Source organism: Phragmites australis, chromosome 3 (genome assembly GCF_958298935.1).
Source record: "Phragmites australis chromosome 3, lpPhrAust1.1, whole genome shotgun sequence".
Classification (NCBI taxonomy): Eukaryota; Viridiplantae; Streptophyta; class Magnoliopsida; order Poales; family Poaceae; genus Phragmites; species Phragmites australis.
The window spans coordinates 29,508,707-29,530,481 of NC_084923.1; the positions used below are offsets into that span (position 1 = coordinate 29,508,707).

Below are 21,775 nucleotides of genomic sequence, written 5' to 3' on the forward strand. Positions count from 1 at the left end.
ATATCAACGGTAGCCAGAGGTCAAAGAATATAATATAAAAGTAAAACAGACAAATTTGAAATTTGCAGCACCTGAGATGTGGACATAAACAATCCCGTTGGATCTACTGCAACATATTGTCCAGCAAGTTTGGATGTCAGGAGAGGAGTCATGAACTGCATCAGGGAGATAGATGTGAAGAAAAAGAAAACATAATAGCTACGTTGAATATTACTGCTGTGAGAGTGGCTCATTACCGCTGCAGCAAAAGTGCTTGCTGCTGTCATCAGCACTGAAAGAGCAACATTTGCCCTGCAATATGGATATTAATTTATCTAAGTATTACTTCCTGATGACTATTGAAGATACAATTCCCTGAAAAATGATGCTTCCGAATTATGACTATTTGCTTCCATTGAAATTGGAATGTGATGCAAATGCACTAACTTATTTTGAATCAATTTTCATCATTAGTCAGTTATGCCGATTGATGAATTCAAGATATTCACCATCTTGACATTCATTATTCACTTAACACTTATTACTCTGCCAACATTTCTGAATCAATGGGTATTACACCTATAATATAATTCCGATCAGATACATAGGATGCTATGGGCCACCCAATTATAGACCACTTGAACAAACCATGCAATTTGTTTCATTACACACTTGTTATGGGCAACAAGCAACCTTAAAGTTGTTATTTACATGATCTGAACATATCAAAGATAATGTTGTTGCCTGACCCCAGCTATACAACACCTGGCCATGTTTCCACCTTCATATCATTATTTTTCACAAAAAACAGTCGGTAATTATAAAGTCATAATAGTTTATTCTAAACTGATCAGAACTGTTGTATAATGTTCTAATGGCCAAACTATGATCTAGATCAGATATTTTTCAGTTTGGTAAAGCACAATCAAGTGCTTTAATTTTGTACTAGTCCTAGCTAATTTGACCACTTACTGGCAGATCAAGCTGGCTAACAGTTATCTTCAAACAATTCCTCTGCAACTCTAAATTGTTGAGAACTTTTAAGAGTCATGGTCAAATAATTTCAAAGACAAGCTTGCGCCTCCATTAAGTGTTAGCAGTTAACAACAGACCAAGTAAAAGAAAGACAGACTCCAGAAAAAACTGGAGGTGAAACAGATTTCTATTACCGCGCTATCCGGAAATCTAGAGTTGGTAACGGTTTAAACAACATCCAAACAATTTTATTTGGAATGTTTTGAATTTTCTTCATTATTTTTTGTGAAACAAGATTTTGAATTATACTAGAAAAAAAGACTTGACCATGGGGAGAAGGCATTCCCTTGGCTTCGTCTTAAAAGAGGGGAGTACCGAACCCTGGCTGAAGGAGGGGAGTACCGAACCCTGGCTAGCTAAAAAACTCGTTGAAACCAGTTCTTAGAAAGATACTCACACGACTTGCGAGCACCCGGGTGGGTGGCCTCTCAACTGGAGGCTTTACCAACCGAGCTATCACTCCTAGAAAGAGGGATACGAATGTAAATGGAATTTATAGTACTTAAGAAAAACATATTAAAGTGTAAGCCCAAATGGGAAAAAGATGGAGCAAATTCAAACCGGGAAACCGGGGCCACTGAGATTTTTTGGTTACTGGAGGTAACCATCCAAGATTTTTTTCTTATACTTAAGTCTATGTCCATGTATCTATTTATTGTCTGTGAATTTATTTATTCCTATCCGCTATTGAGGAATAAAATATTCACAAGATTTGATATATCTGAACATAACTAAATGAACAAGCACAGAAATCAGAATGAATTGTTGCCAACAAGAGACTAATGTTTTAACAAGTTCATGATGGCATGTATTCTCAGCATGACATTTTGTTTTTTCATTACCTTGCTAAATAGGTCACAATGTTGCTTGCTGTGCCTGCAGATGTAATTGTCTTCTCAGTTTAAGGATTGGTATCCAACCTATAAACAGAAAAAACGAAGTGCATACACACCTCCAGGGCAGCATGACACTAAAATCAATCCAGCAGCATAATGGGGTGGCAATTTCAACAGCCTGCTCACAAAAAATCCTGACAGTGGCATCACCTGTACAGAAATCACTTACTCTGGATTTTTTGTTGCACATGGAGCAGCAAAACATAAGTAAAATACATACAAAGAATCTATGTGATCACCAATTAAAAAGAATAGTTATTTAACATTTATCATTACAAGATGCATCAAATTTTACAAGGGAAAATTTATAACACCGTTGCAATTTGTAAGGAGAACAATCTAATCATAGATAATGTAGATGCAAACAGGATTATTATTATTATTTTTTATGGTTTTCAACCCAGTTAAAACGACAATAATCATGAATATTTTTAGATTGTTTTAGGCTGCACTTATGACTTACAAATCATGACGTGATGATATTTGGGGAGGCTCCAACTCATTGAAACATTGGCATATCATTAATAAAGTTTTACGTATATGTTATGCATTTGGTGATAACCAAACCAATCTCAAATCTTCTTGCGTGTTGTTCTCATTATTGGAGTCCATAAGCGACTATGTGTTCCGATTCCAAACATCGTGGGCCCCTTGACTACCAAGAGTGTAGGTTTGTTAAGCTGGCAGGCATGGGCACCTCCACATGTAGGTGCCGTAGTCGACATATAGAGAAGAGAAGGGTAGCAGGAATATAAGATAGAAACTCTAGAGTTCGGAAATAGCAACTAGAAGGAAGTAGATTGATTGCTTTCTTGCTTGCCTCAATCTATCACATAGCTGACTCTTATATTGCACTAGATGACTGAACCCTGCTAGCACTACAACCTGGACAACGAACTGTAGGATGATTTTCCTATCTCTGACTCAACTTAATTTATTGGAATACCCTCTTCTCTAATATGCTAGTCTAAATGACCAGGACTCATCTCCACTACGCCAACTCATGTGCGCCTCCTCTCAATGGAGTCCAAAACAGGGAAAACCCTAATCCCATTGCAAAAACAATAGCGTAACACATTGCCATCTAAGGGACCAGCGCAGCAATCATCTTTGGGCAATTGTGATATGGACTCCTGGTTTGGGATCAAGTACCAGAGGCGCAGAAGAGTAGTTAGGGAAGAAAATAATTAGTTTCCTTGTAAGTTTCGGACTTTTCAAAGTCCTTCTTTATCTATAAGCTTTCCTAGTTAGTACTTTTGAACCTCTATGTAAAGAGAGGCCGATGGGGTAATCGGTAACAAGGAATTAATCAAATTGGTCAGAGCCTGGAAGCCAGGGAGACCTAGTTATCCTAATATTTGGTATCTAGAGGCCTTGATCATGTGCCATGTTCCGTCCCTGCACCGCCGCTGCGCTCTATCCCAAGCTACCCACGTCTGCCGCTCCACCACCCCTGCTTTTTGCCGTCACCACTGCGCTCTATCCCAAGCCGCCCCCAACGCCGCTCCACCACCACTGCTTTGCGCCGTCGTCTCTGCCGCTGATCCTTACATAGCTGGCCTACACCCTCGTCATGGGTGCCAACACCCCTAACTTAGCTGACCTCAGCAAGATGATGGACTTCATACTGCAGAAAGTTTCTGCTATCAAGGTTAGCCAGGATGATTGGGAGAAGAACTTCACCACTTCAGATATGGCTACTCCACAAATTTCCGGTGTTCACAAAGGCAAGTCTTGGACCTCAGATGAAGATCACTACGCCCCTCGCTTTCACAAGCTCACCTTTCCCACCTTCAATGGTGAGGGAGATCCACTCCCATGGTTGAACCGTTGTGCTCAACTCTTCTGTGGGCAACGCACACCTGAAAATGAGAAGGTATGGCTCGCCTCATATCATATGACGGGTGATGCTCAGCACTGGTACATGCAGTTTGAAAGGGACCATGGCTCCATCAATTGGTCGGTTTTCAAGCATTACGTCAATCTACAGTTTGGTCCACCCATTCGTAGCAATCCGTTGGGTGAATTGGCTACTCTCCAGAAGATCGGCTCAGTGGATGAATACCGGAAGCAATTTTTGGCCCTTCTCGCTTGGGTTACTCCACCTCTTGTTCCCAAACAGTAGGTCAGTTTATTCACTGTCAGCCTTGGGAAACCCCTTAGCACAGATGTGGAGCTTCAAAATCCTTTGGATCTTGAGTCAACCATGGGTCTGGCTCATGCTTACGAGAAACGCCTCTAGGAAGGTGACATTGGGAGCCTCCCACCAGCTCCTAGCAAATTTACTACTCGTCAACTTAGCAATTCTCGTTCCTGCACTGTTCGGGCTCCTTCCACCAGCATCCACCAACTCGGCCACTCCCTCTCAGGCTAAATCAAATTCCATATTCCACTGTCTTACGTCTGAATGATCGACGTGCTGAAGGCTTATGTTTCAATTGCCTAGAAAATTTTTCCAAGGAACTTGGTGATCCTCAAGACGATCTTAGAAGTGATGACAGTGTGATGGAAATCTCCCTGCATGCTCTTACAAGGATTCGTACTAGCAATACAATGCATCTTTCCGTTTCAATTGATGGTCACATTCTTGCTACCCTTGTGGATTCAGGATCTATTCACACCTTTATTTCTAGCCGCACAGCAGCAACCATGGGCCTTCAACCTTTTTCTCACGCCGCTATCCAAGTCTTGGTAGCTAATGGTGATCGCTTTGATAGCTTGGGGGTTTGCCACAACACTAGAATTCAAATTGAAGTCGAAGAGTTTGTACTCGATTGTTATGTTATTCCACTGGAGGGCTTTGATATAGTGGTGGGCGTCCAATGGCACTGCACCCTCAGGCCAATCTCATGGGATTTTGATAAGTTGACAATGTCCTTCTGGAGGGACGATCATCGTGTTATGTGGCAGGGTTCCACACGTCTCTCAAATCAGCCTTGGGTGCACACCATGTCGGGGCAGGAGCTACTAGCAGAATTGCTATTGGAATTTGAGGACTTGTTTGCTAAACTGTTGGTTTGCGCTCGGCTGGTCCCCATGATCACCGCATCCATCTTCCTGGTACCACACAGTGGCACTACGTCCTTATAGATATCCTCAGTTGCTCAAGGACAAAATTGAGAAGCAGTGTGCGGAGATGCTAGCCCAAGGTACTATTCGTCCCAGCCATTCTGAATTTTCTTCTCCTGTTTTGTTTGTTAAGAAATCAGATGATGGTTCTTGGCGTTTTTGTGTGGATTATCGAGTACTTAGCAGCAAGACAATCAAGAATAAATTTCCAATTCCCGTGGTGGATGAATTGTTTGATGAGCTGAAATGTGCCAAATTCTTCACTAAACTAGACCTACGTAGTGGCTATTTTTAGGTTCTCATGCATCCAGATGATGTGAAGAAAATGGTCTTTCGCACACACCATGGCCACTTTGAGTTTTTAGTCATGGCCTTTGGACTCACAAATGCTCTAGCAACCTTTCAGGCTCTAATGAATGACATTTTATTACCTTATCTTCGGAAATTTGTGTTGGTTTTTTTTTACGACATCCTTATATACAGCACTTCTTGGGCCTCCCACCTTCAACACCTGCAGGTTGTTTTCTCTGTGCTGCGCACTCATAAGCTAGTCCTTAAGAGATCTAAGTGCCTATTCGGTGAGGAGTTAGTGCAATATTTGGGTCATATTGTCTCATCTACGCGTGTGGCCATGGATCCTTCAAAGGTTAGCGGTGAGGGCTTGGCCGCAGTCCGGTTCAATATGGGCTCTTAGGGGATTCCTTGGTCTGACGGGTTACTATTGTAAGTTTATCAAAGATTATGGTACCCTTTAGCCCCCCTTACCATGTGATTGAAAGGAGTCTTTTTGTTGGTCCTCTACAGGTACTGAGGCATTTTTAGCCCTCGAAAAGGCCCTCATTCCAGCCTTTCTTGCAACTTCCAGATTTCTCAAAGCGATTTATCATTGATTGTGATGCCTAAGGCTCGGGTTTTGGGGTCTTACACCAAGGTGCCGGTCCCATAGCTTATTTTAGCCAGCCTGTTGCCCCTCACCACGCTAAATTGGCGGCTTATGAACGGGAATTAATTGGCTTGGTTTAAGGTAGTGTGTCATTGGAGACCAAATGTGTGGGGGCGCCCTTTTACTAAGCGAACATATCACTATAGTCTGAACTTTTTGTTGGATCAGCATCTTTCCACTATTCCGCAGCATTCATGGGTCAACAAGCTCTTTGGATATGATTCTGAGGTCGAATTTCAACTTGGGAAGCATAATGCAGCAGCAGATGCCCTTTCTCACAGAGATGCGTACTTGGCTAGTTTGGCACTGTCTAGTCCATCCTTTGGCTACCTCCCTGAATTGTGCCAAATGCGTGACAAGATTCTTGCTTCCAAGGCTGCGGACGACTGGTCCTTAGTGGATGATTTGGTGGTGTTCCATGGATGTTTATTCGTGCCTACGACCTCCGAATGTTGGCATATTTTCCTTGCTTATGCTCATGGTCTGGGTCATGAGGGTGTCCAGAAAACATTAGACCGGCTTCGGGCTACTGTTTTAAACTCATGCACACTCCTTGGTCAAAGAATTTGTCAAAGGTTGCGGTTTGTTCCAGCGTAATAAAACCGAACATTTACATCCAGCAGGTCTTTTGCAGGCGCTTGTGGTGCGTCTTATGTTTGGGAGGATATTTCTATGGATTTTATTGAATGCCTTCCTCGTGTGGGTGGAAAATCTGTGATCTTGACGGTGGTTGACCGCTTCTTAAAATATGCTCACTTCATTGCTTTGGGACACCCTTACATAGCACCTTCTGTTGCCCGGGTTTTCTTTGATCAAGTGGTTCGTTTACATGGCATTCCCTGTTCCATTGTGAGTGATTGAGATCCCGCCTTACTAGCAATTTTTGGAAGGAATTGTTTCGCCTTTCTGAGACTAAGCTGAATATGAGCACAGCCTTTCCTCCTCAATCTGATGGCCAGTCTGAGGTAGTAAACCGCATTATTGCAATGTACCTTCGCTGCTTAACTGGGTACTGTCCTAAACAGTGGCTGCAATGGCTTCCTTGGGCTGAATTCTGTTACAACTCTTCATATCAATCTGCTCTCCAAGAAACCCCTTCTAAGGTGGTGTATGGGTGTGACCCTCCTTCTGTTTTGCCCTATCAACCGGGTACTTCTCGTGTGGTGGCTGTGGATAGGCAATTGCAGCAGCGTGATGAATTTTTGATTGAAATCAAAGAGCAGCTTTTTCAGGCCCAGGAATATATGAAGCAGTATTATGATAAGTCTCACTGTGAGGTGACCTTTGAAGTTGGAGATTGGGTGTGGTTGCGTTTACATCATCGTTTGGCTGCCACCATCATTGATTAGGCCCATCCCAAGTTGTCTCAGATTTTACAGTCCTTTTCTTATCTTGGAACATATTGGTGATGTAGCTTATCGGCTTTGCCTTCCTTCCAAGGCGTGTATACACGATGTGTTTCATGTGGCTTTGCTCAAGAAATATGATGGGCGCCACCAACTGGTACAGTTCAATTGCCGGAAATTGTTCATGGCCGGGTGGTTCCTTCGCCAGATAAAGTCCTTCGTTCTCGCATCAATTATGGCACTCAAGAAATTTTAGTTCATTGGCGAGGTTCGTCTCCAGCTGAAGCTACTTGGGAACCATTGCAGTCCTTCCAACAGGCTTATCCATCTTATCAGCTTGAGGACAAGCTGCTTGTTGGGAAGGAGGGAAATGATATGGACTCCTGGTGTGGGATCAAGTGCCAGAGGCGCAGAAGAGTAGTTAGAGAAGAAAATAATTAGTTTCCTTTTAAGTTTCAGACTGTTTAGAGTCCTTTATCTATAAGCTTTCCTAGTTAGTACTTTTGAACCTCTATGTAAAGAGAGGCCGATGGGGTAATCGGTAACAAAGAATTAATCAAAATTGGTCAGCCTGGAAGCTGTTACTAATCCCTGGCGCATGTGTCTTATGTTTGTTAGTTTAGATGGACCAGATAGCTTTGGTTAGTTCGGTTTGAAGATTTAGTAAGTTTAGATTTTCTATCTATAGCTTTCTTTGTGTGCCGGGCAAGTAAGGCCTGATTTAGTATATACTAGGCTATAAATACTAGCTAATACATACCTGAAAAGCTGCAGCTCCCGCAGCACCAAAATCCTGTTTCTGTTTTCGGTTCCAACAATTGGTAGTCAGAGCTAGGTTCGTAGATCAAATCAAGATGGTAGGAACGCCTCCTCCTCCTCCGGCCAAGGGCGTGAACGGCGATGAGACGCCGGTGACAACCCCTCGTCCCTCTCGCTCTCCCACCAGGATGAGGAAAGGGTCGCAATCTCCTTCTCCAAGCAGGCGCAGACGCGGCGGCCGCCGCTCCATCGTGCAAAGGGTAATCAAGGAGGTTGGCGGCGCCGGTACGTTCCCAATCTTGACCAAGGCGAACTACAGCGACTGGTCTTTGGTGATGAAGGTGAAGCTCCAAGCCCGCGGCTTATGGGAGGCCGTGGAATTCGGTGACTGCGACGACCAGGTGGATCGGATGGCCCTGGAAGCAATTCTGCTCGGGCTCCCGCTGGAGATGCAGGCGCCGATCGCCGTGAAACCAACCGCGCAGGAGGCGTGGGAGGCGATCCGGAAGGTGCGGATCGGAGACGAACGCACGCGCAAATCCAATGCGCAGAACGTGCGGAGGGGGTTCGAGCAGCTCTGCTTCCGCGACGGCGAGGAGGTGGACGACTTCGCTGTCAGGTTGGAGGGGCTCGTGACGAAGCTCGCCGTCCTCGGCGACCCCGAGCCACCAAGCAAGGTAGTGGAGAGGTACCTCCGCGTCGTGCCGAAGAGATTCCGCCAGGTGGCCGTCTCCATTGAGACCTTGCTTGATATCTCTGAGCTCACGGTGGACGACATCACCAGTAGGCTAAAGGCGGCAGAAATTCGTGGCCCCGACGTGCCGGAGGTCAACACCGCCGGCAAGCTGCTCCTCACGGAGGAGCAGTGGCTCGCGCGCTCCAAGGAGAGGCAGGCCGAGGGCCGCTCCAAGTCAAAGCCCAAGAACAGGCGTCGAGGCCCGAAAGGGAAGAAGGGTAGCGACGTGAACGGCGATGCCAGGGACGCGCCGCGTTCGGATCCGGTGCGCGATAAGTGCCGCAACTGCGGCCGCCAGGGCCACTGGGCCAAGGATTGCCGCTCGCCCAAGCGGGAGCAGGCCAACCTGGCGAGGGAGAATGACGACGACGACGAGCCGGCGCTGCACCTTGCGGAGATTCTCGATCTAAATCTTGTCGACGGTGCCGCGCCTTTGCACCTCGATGAACCGCGTGCACAGGCGTTCCTCGGTGAGACGGACGATGCTGAGAAGCTGGAGGGGTGGTACCTCGACACGGGGGCGTCGAATCACATGACGGGCCGCCTGGACGCTTTCTCCGACCTCGATCACGCGGTGGTCGGCGATGTGCGCTTCGGCGACGGCTCCGTTGTTTCGATCCGCGGCCGTGGCACCGTGATCTTCGCTGGGCGAAACGGGGAGCACAAGGCGTTCACAGGCGTCTACTACATCCCGCGCCTGAAGAACTCCATCATCTCCGTCGGGCAGCTTGACGAGGGAGGCTCCAAGGTGGAAATTGAAGATGGCGTCATGCGAATCTGGGATCGGCAGCGCCGCCTCCTGGTCAAGGTTGAGCGCGGGCGCACCCGGCTCTACATCCTGCGACTCGCCATTGTCAAGCCGGTGTGCCTGGCTGCCCGGGCTGGATCAGAAGGAGCCTGGCTCTGGCACGATCGCTACGGGCACCTCAACTTCGATGCTTTGCGGCGACTGACGCGCGACGACATGGTGAGAGGCCTCCCCAAGCTGGACCACGTCGAGCAGCTGTGCGAAACCTGCGTCACCACCAAGCATCGCCGCGCCTCCTTCCCCTCCAAAGCTAAGTACCGCGCTGACGTTCCTCTCGAGCTCATCCATGGTGACCTCTGCGGCCCTGTGTCCCCAGCAACTCCAGGCGGCCGGCAGTACTTTCTGCTCCTCGTCGACGACTTCTCACGATTCATGTGGCTCGAGCTCCTCTCTTCCAAGAGTGATGCTGAGGCCGCAATCAAGAAGGTGCAGGCCGGCGCCGAGAACCAGAGCGGCCGCCGCCTTCGCGTTTTACGGACGGACAATGGTGGCGAGTTCACATCGAGCGAGTTCGCGCGTTATTGCGCGGAACAGGGAGTTGAAAGGCACTTCACCGCGCCGTACACGCCGCAACAGAACGGCGTTGTGGAAAGGAGGAATCAGACAGTGCTCGCCACGGCTAGAGCACTGCTGAAGCAGAGGAAGATGCCGGCGCGCTACTGGGGCGAGGCCGTTTCCACGGCCGTCTTCCTCCTCAACCGCGCTCCGACGAAGAGCCTCGCCGAGATGACGCCGTACGAGGCCTGGACCGGTCACAAACCCGTTGTCTCCTTCCTGCGCACGTTCGGCTGCTTGGCTTATGCCAAGGTTGTGAAGCCCGGCGTCTCCAAGCTCGACGACCGCAGCCGAGCAATGGTCTTCATCGGCTATGCTACCGGCACCAAGGCGTACAGGTTGCTGGAACCTGCTACGGGCAAGGTGACGGTGTCCCGCGACGTGATATTCGACGAGTCCGTCGGCTGGGATTGGGAAGGCAAGGGCGAGGCAACCATGACGGCTCCGTATGATTTCCGCGTCGAGCGCGTCGTGCAGCAAGAACTCGAGCCTGCTCCGGTAAACATGAACGGGGGAGCACGATCGTCTTCACCAGCACCTGCTGCGCGCGCTCCTTCCCCAGCCCCGGCGACGTCACCGCCAGAGCCTGCTGCAGCGCCAGCGTCCCCTGCTTTCGTCACGCCGCTGCAGAATGATGAGGAGAGGATGGACGCGTGGCACGACAACACTCCAGTGTGCTATCGCACGGTAGACGACGTGCTTGGGGAAACGGGACCAGCTCCAGAGATGGCAGCTCGCGTCTACGACGCCGAGCTCCACCTCGCCTGCACCGGTGAGCCGTCCACGTTCAAGGAGGCGGAGAAGGACGATGCTTGGCGGGCGGCCATGCGCGAAGAGATGAACGCCGTGGAGGAGAACGGTACTTGGGAGCTCGTCGACTTACCGCGCGGACACCGCCCAATCGGATTGAAGTGGGTGTACAAGCTGAAGCGGAACGAGGCCGGCGACGTCATCAAGCACAAAGCTCGCCTCGTCGCGAAGGGCTACGTCCAGCAGCCGGGGATCGACTATGAGGACGCCTTCGCACCTGTTGCGCGGCTGGAATCAGTGCGGCTGTTGCTCGCGCTGGCTGGGCATAAACACTGGGCCGTGCACCACATGGATGTAAAGTCCGCATTCCTGAACGGAGTGCTCCGCGAGGAGGTGTACGTATCGCAGCCGCCTGGATTCGCCGTCGCCGGGGAGGAAAACAAGGTGCTACGGCTGCGCAAGGCGCTCTACGGACTTCGTCAGGCCCCGCGCGCGTGGAACGCACGGCTCGACAGCACGCTCAAGGAGCTCGGCTTCAAGCAGAGCCCGCACGAGGCCGGCATCTACGGCCGCGGCGAGGGTGGCGCACGGACGCTCGTCGGCGTCTACGTAGATGACTTGGTCATCACGGGCGCTTCGGAGAAGGAGGTCCGCCGCTTCAAGCAGGAGATGAAGGCGCAATTCAAGATGAGTGATCTTGGCCTCCTTTCCTTCTACCTTGGAATTGAGGTGCAGCAGACCGTCCGCGGTATCACGGCGAGCCAAGGGAGCTACGCGCGGAAGGTCTTGGAGGTGGCGGGGATGGCCAATTGCAATCCGGCGCACACCCCAATGGAGGAGAGGCTCAAATTGAGCCGCAGTAGCGAGGCAGCAGAAGTTGATGCGACTCTGTACCGGCGGATCGTCGGCTGCCTACGCTATTTGGTTCACACCCGGCCGGACATTTCGTTCGCGGTTGGGTACGTGAGCAGGTTCTTGCAGCGTCCTACGGAGGAGCACATGGTCGCCATCAAGCGCATCCTCCGCTACATCGCCGGAACCCTAGACTACGGCTGCTTCTACGCGCGCGGTGACACGGCAAAAGTGAAGCTGCACGGCTACACCGACTCCGACCTCGCCGGCGACATCGACTCGAGCAGGAGTACGTCTGGCGGCATTTTCTTTCTCGGGAGCGGGCCGGTTAGCTGGCACTCCCTGAAGCAGCGCGTGGTTGCTCTGTCTTCATGCGAGGCAGAGTATGTCGCCGCGGCGTCGGCGGCAACTCAGGCTATTTGGTTGGCCCGGCTGCTTAGCGATTTCACTGGAGATCAAGCTGAGACAGTCGGGCTAAACATCGACAACATGTCCGCGCTCGCGCTAATCAAGAACCCTGTCTTCCACGACAAAAGCAAGCACATCAGGATCAAGTATCATTTTGTGCGCGAGGCGTTTGAAGACGGCAGCATCAGTGCCAGTTTCGTCGGGACATCGGACCAGCTCGCTGACATTTTCACAAAGGCACTTGGGCGAGTTAGATTCCAGGAGCTAAGGGCTAGGATTGGAATGGTCCAACTTGATCAATTGCGCAAGGATTAGGGGGAGATTTGTTACTAATCCCTGGCGCATGTGTCTTATGTTTGTTAGTTTAGATGGACCAGATAGCTTTGGTTAGTTCGGTTTGAAGATTTAGTAAGTTTAGATTTTCTATCTATAGCTTTCTTTGTGTGCCGGGCAAGTAAGGCCTGATTTAGTATATACTAGGCTATAAATACTAGCTAATACATACCTGAAAAGCTGCAGCTCCCGCAGCACCAAAATCCTGTTTCTGTTTTCGGTTCCAACAGAAGCCAGGGAGACCTAGTTATCCTAATAAATTGAGGCCAGGTTTAGTCCAACACGTATGCAAGAGTTAATAGAAAATTATTTGTAATATGTTGCCTACATCTATGAGTCCTCCCTAGAGTCTGATCTGCAATTTACTTAACAGAATATTATTTGTATTCTGTTGTCCACTTGAACTAACCGGGCTAAACACACAGGGTCCGGACATATTGGTGGCAGCGAAGCATCACAGTTATACAAAAGATTGTCCCTGGATATATTACCCTTCTGGATTGTAATTGGCAATTTTAATCTATTGACATCAGGAAACTTCTCCAAGATGGAGTGGTGAAGCATGAAAATTATCACAAAACCACAATACCTTCATGAAAATATTACAAAACCACACTCTGAAGCAACAATTTCGGAGAACCGCACTCCTATTTGCATAATGTTTCGCAAAACTGGGCGCGCTTTTAAGCACTGCCATATTTTCACCTTCATGAGGCTGACATATTGGGCGCGCTTGTTGGATACACAGCAATTAAAAGTGTAACTTTGGTAAAGTGTTATGCAAAGCAGGAGAGTGGTTCTATGATATTGTTGCTTAAAAGCATGATTTTGTGATACTTTAAACAAAGTTACTGTAGTATTGTGAAATTTACTCTTAGTCTCTTAGTTTGTTTACAAGAGTTCAGGTAATTAGTTGAATAAATGTTGTAGTAGGAGCTACGAAATACTGAAACTGAGAACAAGTAGGGCTAACTTGAGGCAAGCCTCAATGTGGTTGCACTAACTTCTTTACCCAGTCAACAGAAGCAGAGCCTTATTGTCCAAAGCAAGTAGGGGTAGGCTCACTTATTTGATTAAAAATCTGGTCTTATATTGTCAGTTACAAGCGTGTAGGTCTTGTGAATACTGAGCTTATGCCACAGTAAACAAGAAAAAAGGGGAAAGTGTCAAGGATATATCTAGGACGCCTGTGTATCTTGGCCCATATTGGTCCATATGTTGTGTACATACTGAAATCAAGACTAATACAAAGGATCATCTTCGCACAAATCATCCTAAACGTAATATGGCATCAGAGCTTACGGTTGCATAGTCCCGATCCTGATCCCATTTTTTGGAGCGCCACCACGTCCTTCAGCACCATGGCGCCATTCCACCTTGCCCCCCCCTGTCGTAGTCTGACCATCTCCGCTGCCGTTGTTAGGAGCATCGTGATCGTCTGACGCTTGTTGTGGCCACTCATCGCGGTCTGCTTGCCGCGTGTTGCGGAGGCGCATGCCCGTCGTCTGTCATGCAATTTCTCTATTGCAAAGGAGACCGCTGCCCGTTGCGGAGGTGCCCATCTGGCCGGGATTTCCGCCTCCGAGCTGTTGTTGTCTATTGTGGAAGTCCATTGCGTGGCCATCCCAGTCGCAATCTGGCCTCCGAGCCACCATCAAGATCCACGTGTTGTGGATTGCCATCATCTTGTTGTCCCTTCTATTGCGGCTTGTCACCGCCCATCGTGGTTCATCTCTGCCATCACGAAGTCGATCTTCAGGCCGCCCTTCACGATCCATCTCCACCGTTAGTGGGTTCAATCCTCAACTTGCCATCTATCGTGCGGAGCTCTTGCATCACAGGGAACTCATCCCCTTATTTTTGCATTGCATCAAGCTATCATCAGGGCCTCCTCTGTTCTGGTGGTGGTGGTGGTGATGATTCTCTCTGTTTTTGGTGTTGTTTTGCTCTGGTAATATTGCCTGTTGTTGGTGACTCCTTTGTTGTTGTATTGCTAAGGTAAATCATCTTTGCATTCAACATGTCACAGCCAACAAATGTCATTGCTGTTGTCGATGATTTGTGAACTAACGATCTTCCGAATACATGAATGAAGTAGGGGATACTCCCTGTAGCCAAATCGTATGCTAAAACGTAGAGATTTATACAGGTTCAGGTCTCCCGAATGATAATCCCCTACGTCATATGATATTGTATTGATCTTCAAAACAGATTACAAGAGGAGTCTTGACTAGCCTAGATGGATCTAAACTTAGTCGAGGGCTCATTGCATGTAGTCTCGGTGAGATGTTAATGTGGATCGTGTGTACAAAAAGCTCGAGAGCTTGAGGCTTATGTATGCTTGGGCAATGGAGCTTGTGTCTCGTTAGTTGGACTTGTCCTCCGCAGGGTCCCCTGTATGGGGGCCATTGTGTGGCCTCTGGACTCCTCTCCGAGTAGGATTATGTTATTCTTAAAGATAAACTTCCATGTTTACAAGATATCCTAGCACCTGCGAGCAGATTTCATACGTCTAAGGATTCCTTTTTCAGGTACAGATGTATGCTCCAAGAATATAGGAAACCCTAGGGTATTTGGATACATATAAGATATTAATATATAGTAGTTTTATACTACCCATCATCACTGTTGATCTCAAGCATGATGGTGTGATTCATACAAGTCGATCGGTGTCAGTAGCTGTTGCCTCTCATGACATTGCTCGTCAGTCTTGGGTTTTGGATTCAGGGGCTCCTTTCCATGTGATGTCTGACAAGTCTTAGTTGATTGCTTGTAAGCCAGTTGCTGAAGATACTTCTATTCACAAGACTGATGGTGCATGTTGTCATATTACTCATCAGGGTGCCCTTCACTCTTCTCAATTTTATGTACCTAATGTTTCGTGTGTACCTCAGCTATTTATGAATCTTCTATTAGTGGATCAAATAGTTGATTAATGCTTCATCTTGTTTTATTCAGGATCATTGAAGTGGGAGTGTGATTGGGACTGGCCATTGTCGTAGAGATTTTTCTAACCTCTATGTTTTGAACACCTTGCATCTTCCTTCTTCCGCTAGCACTACTTGTGTGTCATCATATGTGCCATCATCAGCTTCATCCTTCGCCAAGTAGCATCATAGTCTTGGTCATCTGTGTGGGTCTCATTTGTCCACCTTGATTCATCAGGGACATCTTGGTCGTATTTCTATTGATTCTTGCTTTCATTGTAAGGGCTGCAAACTTGGCAAGCAAGTACAAATTCCATATTCTACTAGTAGTTTCTGCTAGACTTTTTGATCTTATTCACTCAGATGACTAGGGTCCTTCACCTTTTGCTTCCAATGGTGGTCATAGTAATTATGTCATTTTTGTTGACGACCATTCTCGATATACTTGGATCTATTTTATGAAACACCGCTCTTAGTTGTGTTCTATTTATCAGTCATTTGCTCGCATGATCCACATTCAGTTTTTCACGACTGTTAGAGTTTTCCGTTCTGAATCTGGAGGTGAATATTTGTCTTCTGTTGTCACCAGTTTCTCACCTCTGAGGGCACTCTAGCTCATCTCTCATGTCCTAATGCTCATGCTCAGAATGGCATTGATGAATGCAAAAATTGTCATCTTATAGAGACTGCTCGCACACTTCTTATCTCATCTTTTGTTCCTTCTCATTTCTAGGGAGAAACCGTTTCTACAGTTGTTTATCTTATTAACTGACAACCCACCTCTAAACTTGCTGGCAAATGCCCTCGTGAGGTTCTTTTTTGTACACCTCCTAAATATGATCACCTTCAAGTTTTTGGTTGCACATGCTATGTCTTGCTCGCACCTCGTGAGCAAACCAAGTTGACTGCCCAATCAGTTGAGTGGGTTTTTCTAGGATATTGTCCTGAGCATAAGGGTTGTGGTTGTTATGATCCTTCCTCTCGTCACATGTGTATTTCTCGTGATGTGATTTTTGTTGAGGGTCATCCTTTCTTTTATAATCCTTCCACTCAACCCCCATCCTCTCCCACAGAGTCCACTTCCTTCTTATGCCTTTCTCCTCTTTCATCTGGTGATGATGCCTCTGTTCCATCTCTTTCCACTACACCTACTTCTTTCATTACACCCACTTCTGATGCGACTTTAGCTCCACCATCTTCTGATCTCTCCCCTTCCATCACACCCACTTCTTATTCGACTTTAGCTCCTTCATCTTTTGATCTCTCCCTTTCCATCACACCCACTTCTAATAAGATTTTAGCTCCTCCATATATTCCACCTACCACACATGTCTATACTCGTAGGACCATTGTTCCTGTTGATCATCCTCCGTCCAATCCTACATCTCCGGTCAGTCCTGATGCTCCTGTTTTTGATGATTCTGCTATTATTGATGAGTCATCTGCTAGTCACCGATATAATCTACGTGGTTGTACTATTGAGGCTCCTGTCACGTGGGGTTTTCCCCGTGCGAGTGTTGTTGTTGAGGAGCCATTCACTTATTAGGACGCATCTGAAGTTCCTAAATGGCAATCTGCTATGTCTGAAGAGCTTGCTCGACTTGATGGATCTCATTCCCTTACCGTCTTATGCAGTCCCCATCATATGTAAGTGGGTGTTCAAAATTAAAACCAAGTCAAATGGTTCAATTGAAAGTTACAAAGCTTGTCCTGTTGCCAAAGGTTTTCAGCCGACTCAAAGACGAGATTATGATGAGAAGTTTGCTCCTGTTACTCACATGACCATAGTTCGTACTCTGATTGCAGTGGCAGCTACTTGTTTCTAAACTATCTCTCAGATGGATGTTAAGAATGTTTTTCTTCATGGTGATTTGTATGAGGTTTATATGCAGCCACCCCCAGGTGTTGATATTCCTTCAGGACATGTTTGTCATCTTCGACGTGCTTTGTATGGTCTCAAACAGGCTCCTCGTGCTTGGTTTGAGCATTTTGTTTCTATAATACAAGCTGCTGGTTTTTCTCCAAGTGATCATAATCCTGCTTTATTTGTTCATTTGACTCCACGATGGCGTACTTTGATTCTCCTATATGTTGATGATATGTTAATTACAGGAGATGATAAGGAGCATGTTGCTCATGTGAAGAAACAACTTAGTAAGCGGTTTCAGATGTTTGATTTGAGCCCTCTTAGTTACTTTCTAGGGATTGAGGTTGTGTCTTCAGCAAAGGGTTATTATCTTTCCCAATCAAAATATATTCAAGATCTTATTGCTCACTCTGGCATTATTGATACTCGGACAGTTGCTACACCTATGGAGCTTCATTTGCAGCTTCGCTCTACTGATGGCACCCCCTTGAGAATCTCTATCGATATCGTTATATTGTGGGTAGTCTTGTTTCTCACTGTCACCAGGACAAATATTGCTCATGCAGTTCATATTTTGAGCTAGTTTGTGAGTGCTCCTACTTCAGTACATTTTGGTCATTTGCTTCGTGTACTACATTACTTGAGGGGGACGTCATCTCAGTGTTTGTTCATGCTCATTCTAGTCCGCTTCAACTTTATGCTTACTCAGACTCCACTTGGACGAGTGATCCAGCGGATCGTCATTCTGTCACTGATTATTGTATTCTCCTTGGTACTTCTCTTACATGGAAGTCCAAGAAGCAGGTTGTTGTGTCATGTTCTAGTACAGAGGTAGAACTTCGAGCACTTACCATTACCACTTCAAAGATTGTATGGCTTTGTTGGTTGTTGGCTGATTTTAGAGTATCTTGTGAAGCACAGACACCTCTTTGTGATATCACTAGAGCCATACAGATTGCTATGATCATGTGAAGCATGAACTTACAAAACATATTGGTGTTGATGCTTCTTTTACTCGGTCTCACTACCACCAGAAAACAATTGCTCTCCAGTATGTACCATCAGGAATGCAAGTTGCAGACTTCTTCACCAAAGCACAAACTCGAGAGCACCAACGGCTTCATTTGCTCAAGCTCAACGTTTTAGATCCACCTTGAGTTTGAGGGGGGTGTCAAGGATATATCTAGGAAGCCCATGTATCTTGGCCCATATGTTGTATATATATTGACATCAAGACTAATGTAAAGGATCATCTTCCCACAAATCATCCTAAACGTAACAAAAAGAACTTTACATGAACTATCGTTGGGAAGTGGAACCATATCCAAGTCAAGTATCATCTTTTACTTGCCGATGCTTTGTAAGAGAACATGGACTGCCTTAATACTTCATGATGCCAATAACATATCACCATTGTATCAACATAGCCGGTCCCAAGTCTGGGTTAAGGAGGAGGGTTGTGATAGGCTTAGCGAGCCAACGTAACAACCCGGCCACTCTTATAGAGATGAAACCCAAAAGAAATCCGTTGGGGCGTAACTCTCTTAGCGACGTGCCATATTTCTCTAGCACACCCCAACTTGTTTGGGACTAAAAGGCTTCGTTGTTGTTGTTGCATCAACATTGTATCAAAACAAATATGGAATATTCTGAATCATAGAGGAAGAATTTGCAATGTAGGTCTCAAGTGTGGTTTATTCCAAAGAAGGATACCTTTCAATACTTGGGATCAATGCTACAGGGGTATAGTGCTATTGATGAAGATGTTAGTCATAAAATCAAAGCCGGATGAATAAAAATGCGCCAAGCTTTTGGCATCCTTTGTGACAAGATGGTGCCACAAAAGCCAAAAGGTAAGTTTTATAGGACGATGATTCGATCTGCGATATTGTATGGTGCAGAATGTTTGCCAACTAGCATATATGCATATGTTGCAATGGATTTGTGGCCATACAAGAAAGAATCAGATCTGAAATGATGATATACTTGATAGGGTAGGGGTAGCACCAATTGAAGAAAAGCTTATCCAACATTGATTGAAATGGTTTGGACATATCTAATGGATCTCAAAAGTTACCCATACATAGTGGGATACTAAGATGAGTCGATAATATAAAGAAAGATAAGGGTTGACCAAACCTGACATGGGAGGAGTCTGCAAAGAGATACTTGAAGGAATGGAGTATCCCCAAAGATAGGAGCGTATGAAAGTTAGCAATCCACGTGCTAGAACCATTATTTATACTACCGGTCTCCTTTTACCATTATTACTATTACGATACTATTACTAGTACATTTTTATTTTTTATTTTTTTATCATTTTTTTGTTGGATCTTGTGGGTTTAATTTCTAACCTACCTCAACTTTTTTGGGACTAAAAGGCTTTATTGTTGTTGTTGTTGTTGTAAACATGAACAAACGCTAAACTGCTAATACATTACGATCCAGTGTCCATCTTATTTCATTTAATGCTACACTAAACACTACTCCATTGTGGCCTTGTTCATCCGGCGCCAAAAACTAGATTATCTGATCATCTAACCATCACTTACAACTAAGGATTCGTCTTTAATTACTTCCTATGCAATAGCTAACGGATAAATTTATATGTACAGCTAAAATAGAACTGAGAGAAAATGATTACAAGGATTGCTGACTTATCGAGAACTAAATAAGTTGGGGGGAACTGACCGTGTATTGAAGTATAAACCCAGCAGCTAACTCCTTAGGCATCAATAATGCAGTTTTCAGGTCATCCAACGTCAATGTCATTCCCATTCCTGTGGATATTGATTAAATCATATATCAATTATCTGACTATAAATAGGATGCCCAGCAACTGAAATCAGGGGTAAATAACATATACAGACACAAGAAAATTTAGATATTAACATCCTTCAGTTTGTAAATGTACAAATGATGAAAGGACAACAGAAGCAGGTAGAAGTTCCTGCTAATCATAGCTTCAGCATTTGTGTTCAATCCATGAACTGTGCGGAACGAATAGTGTTCCACCACTCGGGTTTTGGTGCCTCCACAATAATATCAAAGGTGAAACATCTGCTTATGGGAAGCCAAGGCTCATTACAAAGTGAGAATATACATTGCAAGATGGCTGGTTGTGTTAATGTACTCAAATTTTAAAGATGATACTTGATTTTTTCTTCTTCTTTTCTCCTATTCAGTTGTAGTCTTTTTTTATTTTGCCGTTATAATTTCCTTGTAACAGGTTGCACATATATTTCAGTAATCACACTGCCTAAGTAATCCGGACCTCAGTGTCCCATAACGCCACCAATTCTCATTGATAGCAGCGGTTGGTATCAAATAGAGGGCATCAACAGAGCCAAGAACACCACAGAAACTAGAGTTTCAGACTTTCAATCCATTTCAAGAAGTGAGGGAATCAGCAATGTAGTAGCGCCAGGGATGGGGAAGGAAGGTACGGACCGAGCATGGTGAAGGAGATGCCGAGCATCTGTGCGGGGGGGCCGACCCAGAGGAAGGCCGGCGGCCGCCACAGCGCAAGCGCGCAGGCCGACGCCACCCACACCGGGAACCCCAGAGACAGAGCCTCCCCCACGCGCACCAGGGCCCCGCGCACGCCGCCTCCGACGGCGCCGCCCAGAGACTGGGAGGGTGTCGCATCGGCGGGGGCCGCGCGGCACCCGCTCCTCGACGGAATGCCGCGGAGCGGAGGAGCGGGGCGGGGGCGGAGGCGGAGGCAGGTGAGGGGCGGCGAGGAGGAGGGTTTAGGGTTTAGTCGGTTGTGGGGAGTGAAGAGCTGGCGGTAGGGGAGGGCCCGGGCGGCGGTGTGAGCCGGAGGCGCGGGGCGGAGGAGAGGCATGACGCTGGAGGAACTGACCGGCCGTTGACTCATGTGACTGGGTAGTGGGGAGAAATAAATTCACTGCAGCACTGCTGCAAACCGACCGCGTGAAGATTTTTTAATTTAATCTATTTAATTTTTAATATTTTAATACTAACCCTCCAACTGAATTTCTAACATGTAACCCTTCTTGTGACGTTGGCGGTGACCAAAAGGTTAGAACCGAAAATATAGTTTGAGAGAGGCTAACATTAAAATATTAGAATTAAATAGGTTAAAAAATAAAAAAATTCCCCCATGAAGCACTATGCCGAATTGATGCCACTGTCACATCATAGATCTCAAAGCAATTGCTTCCTCCCTCCCATGATTTTGTTTCGGCTCTAGCTACTCCTAAGTACGAACGAAGTAAAAACGAGCGGTCACTCGTATCTGCTTCCAACAAAAAAACAGGTCAAGCTAGTTCCATCCAAGAACTTCAGGTTTTCATATACGAAAAATGAATTGAGCCGCAGACCTCGGCCCTGGCATTGCATCGCGGCGGCCACTGATGGAAGCTAGGCTCCTACCCTCATGCCTTCATTCTCACGTGGTCGACGTTGATGACGACCTCCACCACTTCGCCAGTGAAGAGGGAAGCGACACGCCTCAAGTCATGTCCTAGTTTTCTTGGCGGTGGTGCG

At 46.6% G+C, this 21,775-nt stretch overlaps 1 protein-coding gene across 1 annotated transcript in view; it reads right to left on the bottom strand.

The window, feature by feature from the left end:
* LOC133912777 (probable sodium/metabolite cotransporter BASS1, chloroplastic) overlaps window positions 1-21,156 on the bottom strand; it is a 30,981-nt gene extending 9,825 nt beyond the window's left edge. The window contains exons 1-6 of the mRNA XM_062355686.1: window positions 20,714-21,156; window positions 19,955-20,043; window positions 1,967-2,060; window positions 1,857-1,890; window positions 237-291; window positions 72-155 (exon numbers count right to left, since the gene is read on the bottom strand). Coding sequence (XP_062211670.1) covers window positions 72-155; window positions 237-291; window positions 1,857-1,890; window positions 1,967-2,060; window positions 19,955-20,043; window positions 20,714-21,143 — 786 coding nt within the window. The 5' untranslated portion in view covers window positions 21,144-21,156. The remainder of the gene's footprint in view (window positions 1-71; window positions 156-236; window positions 292-1,856; window positions 1,891-1,966; window positions 2,061-19,954; window positions 20,044-20,713) is intronic.
* Between the last annotated feature and the right edge of the window lie 619 nt (window positions 21,157-21,775).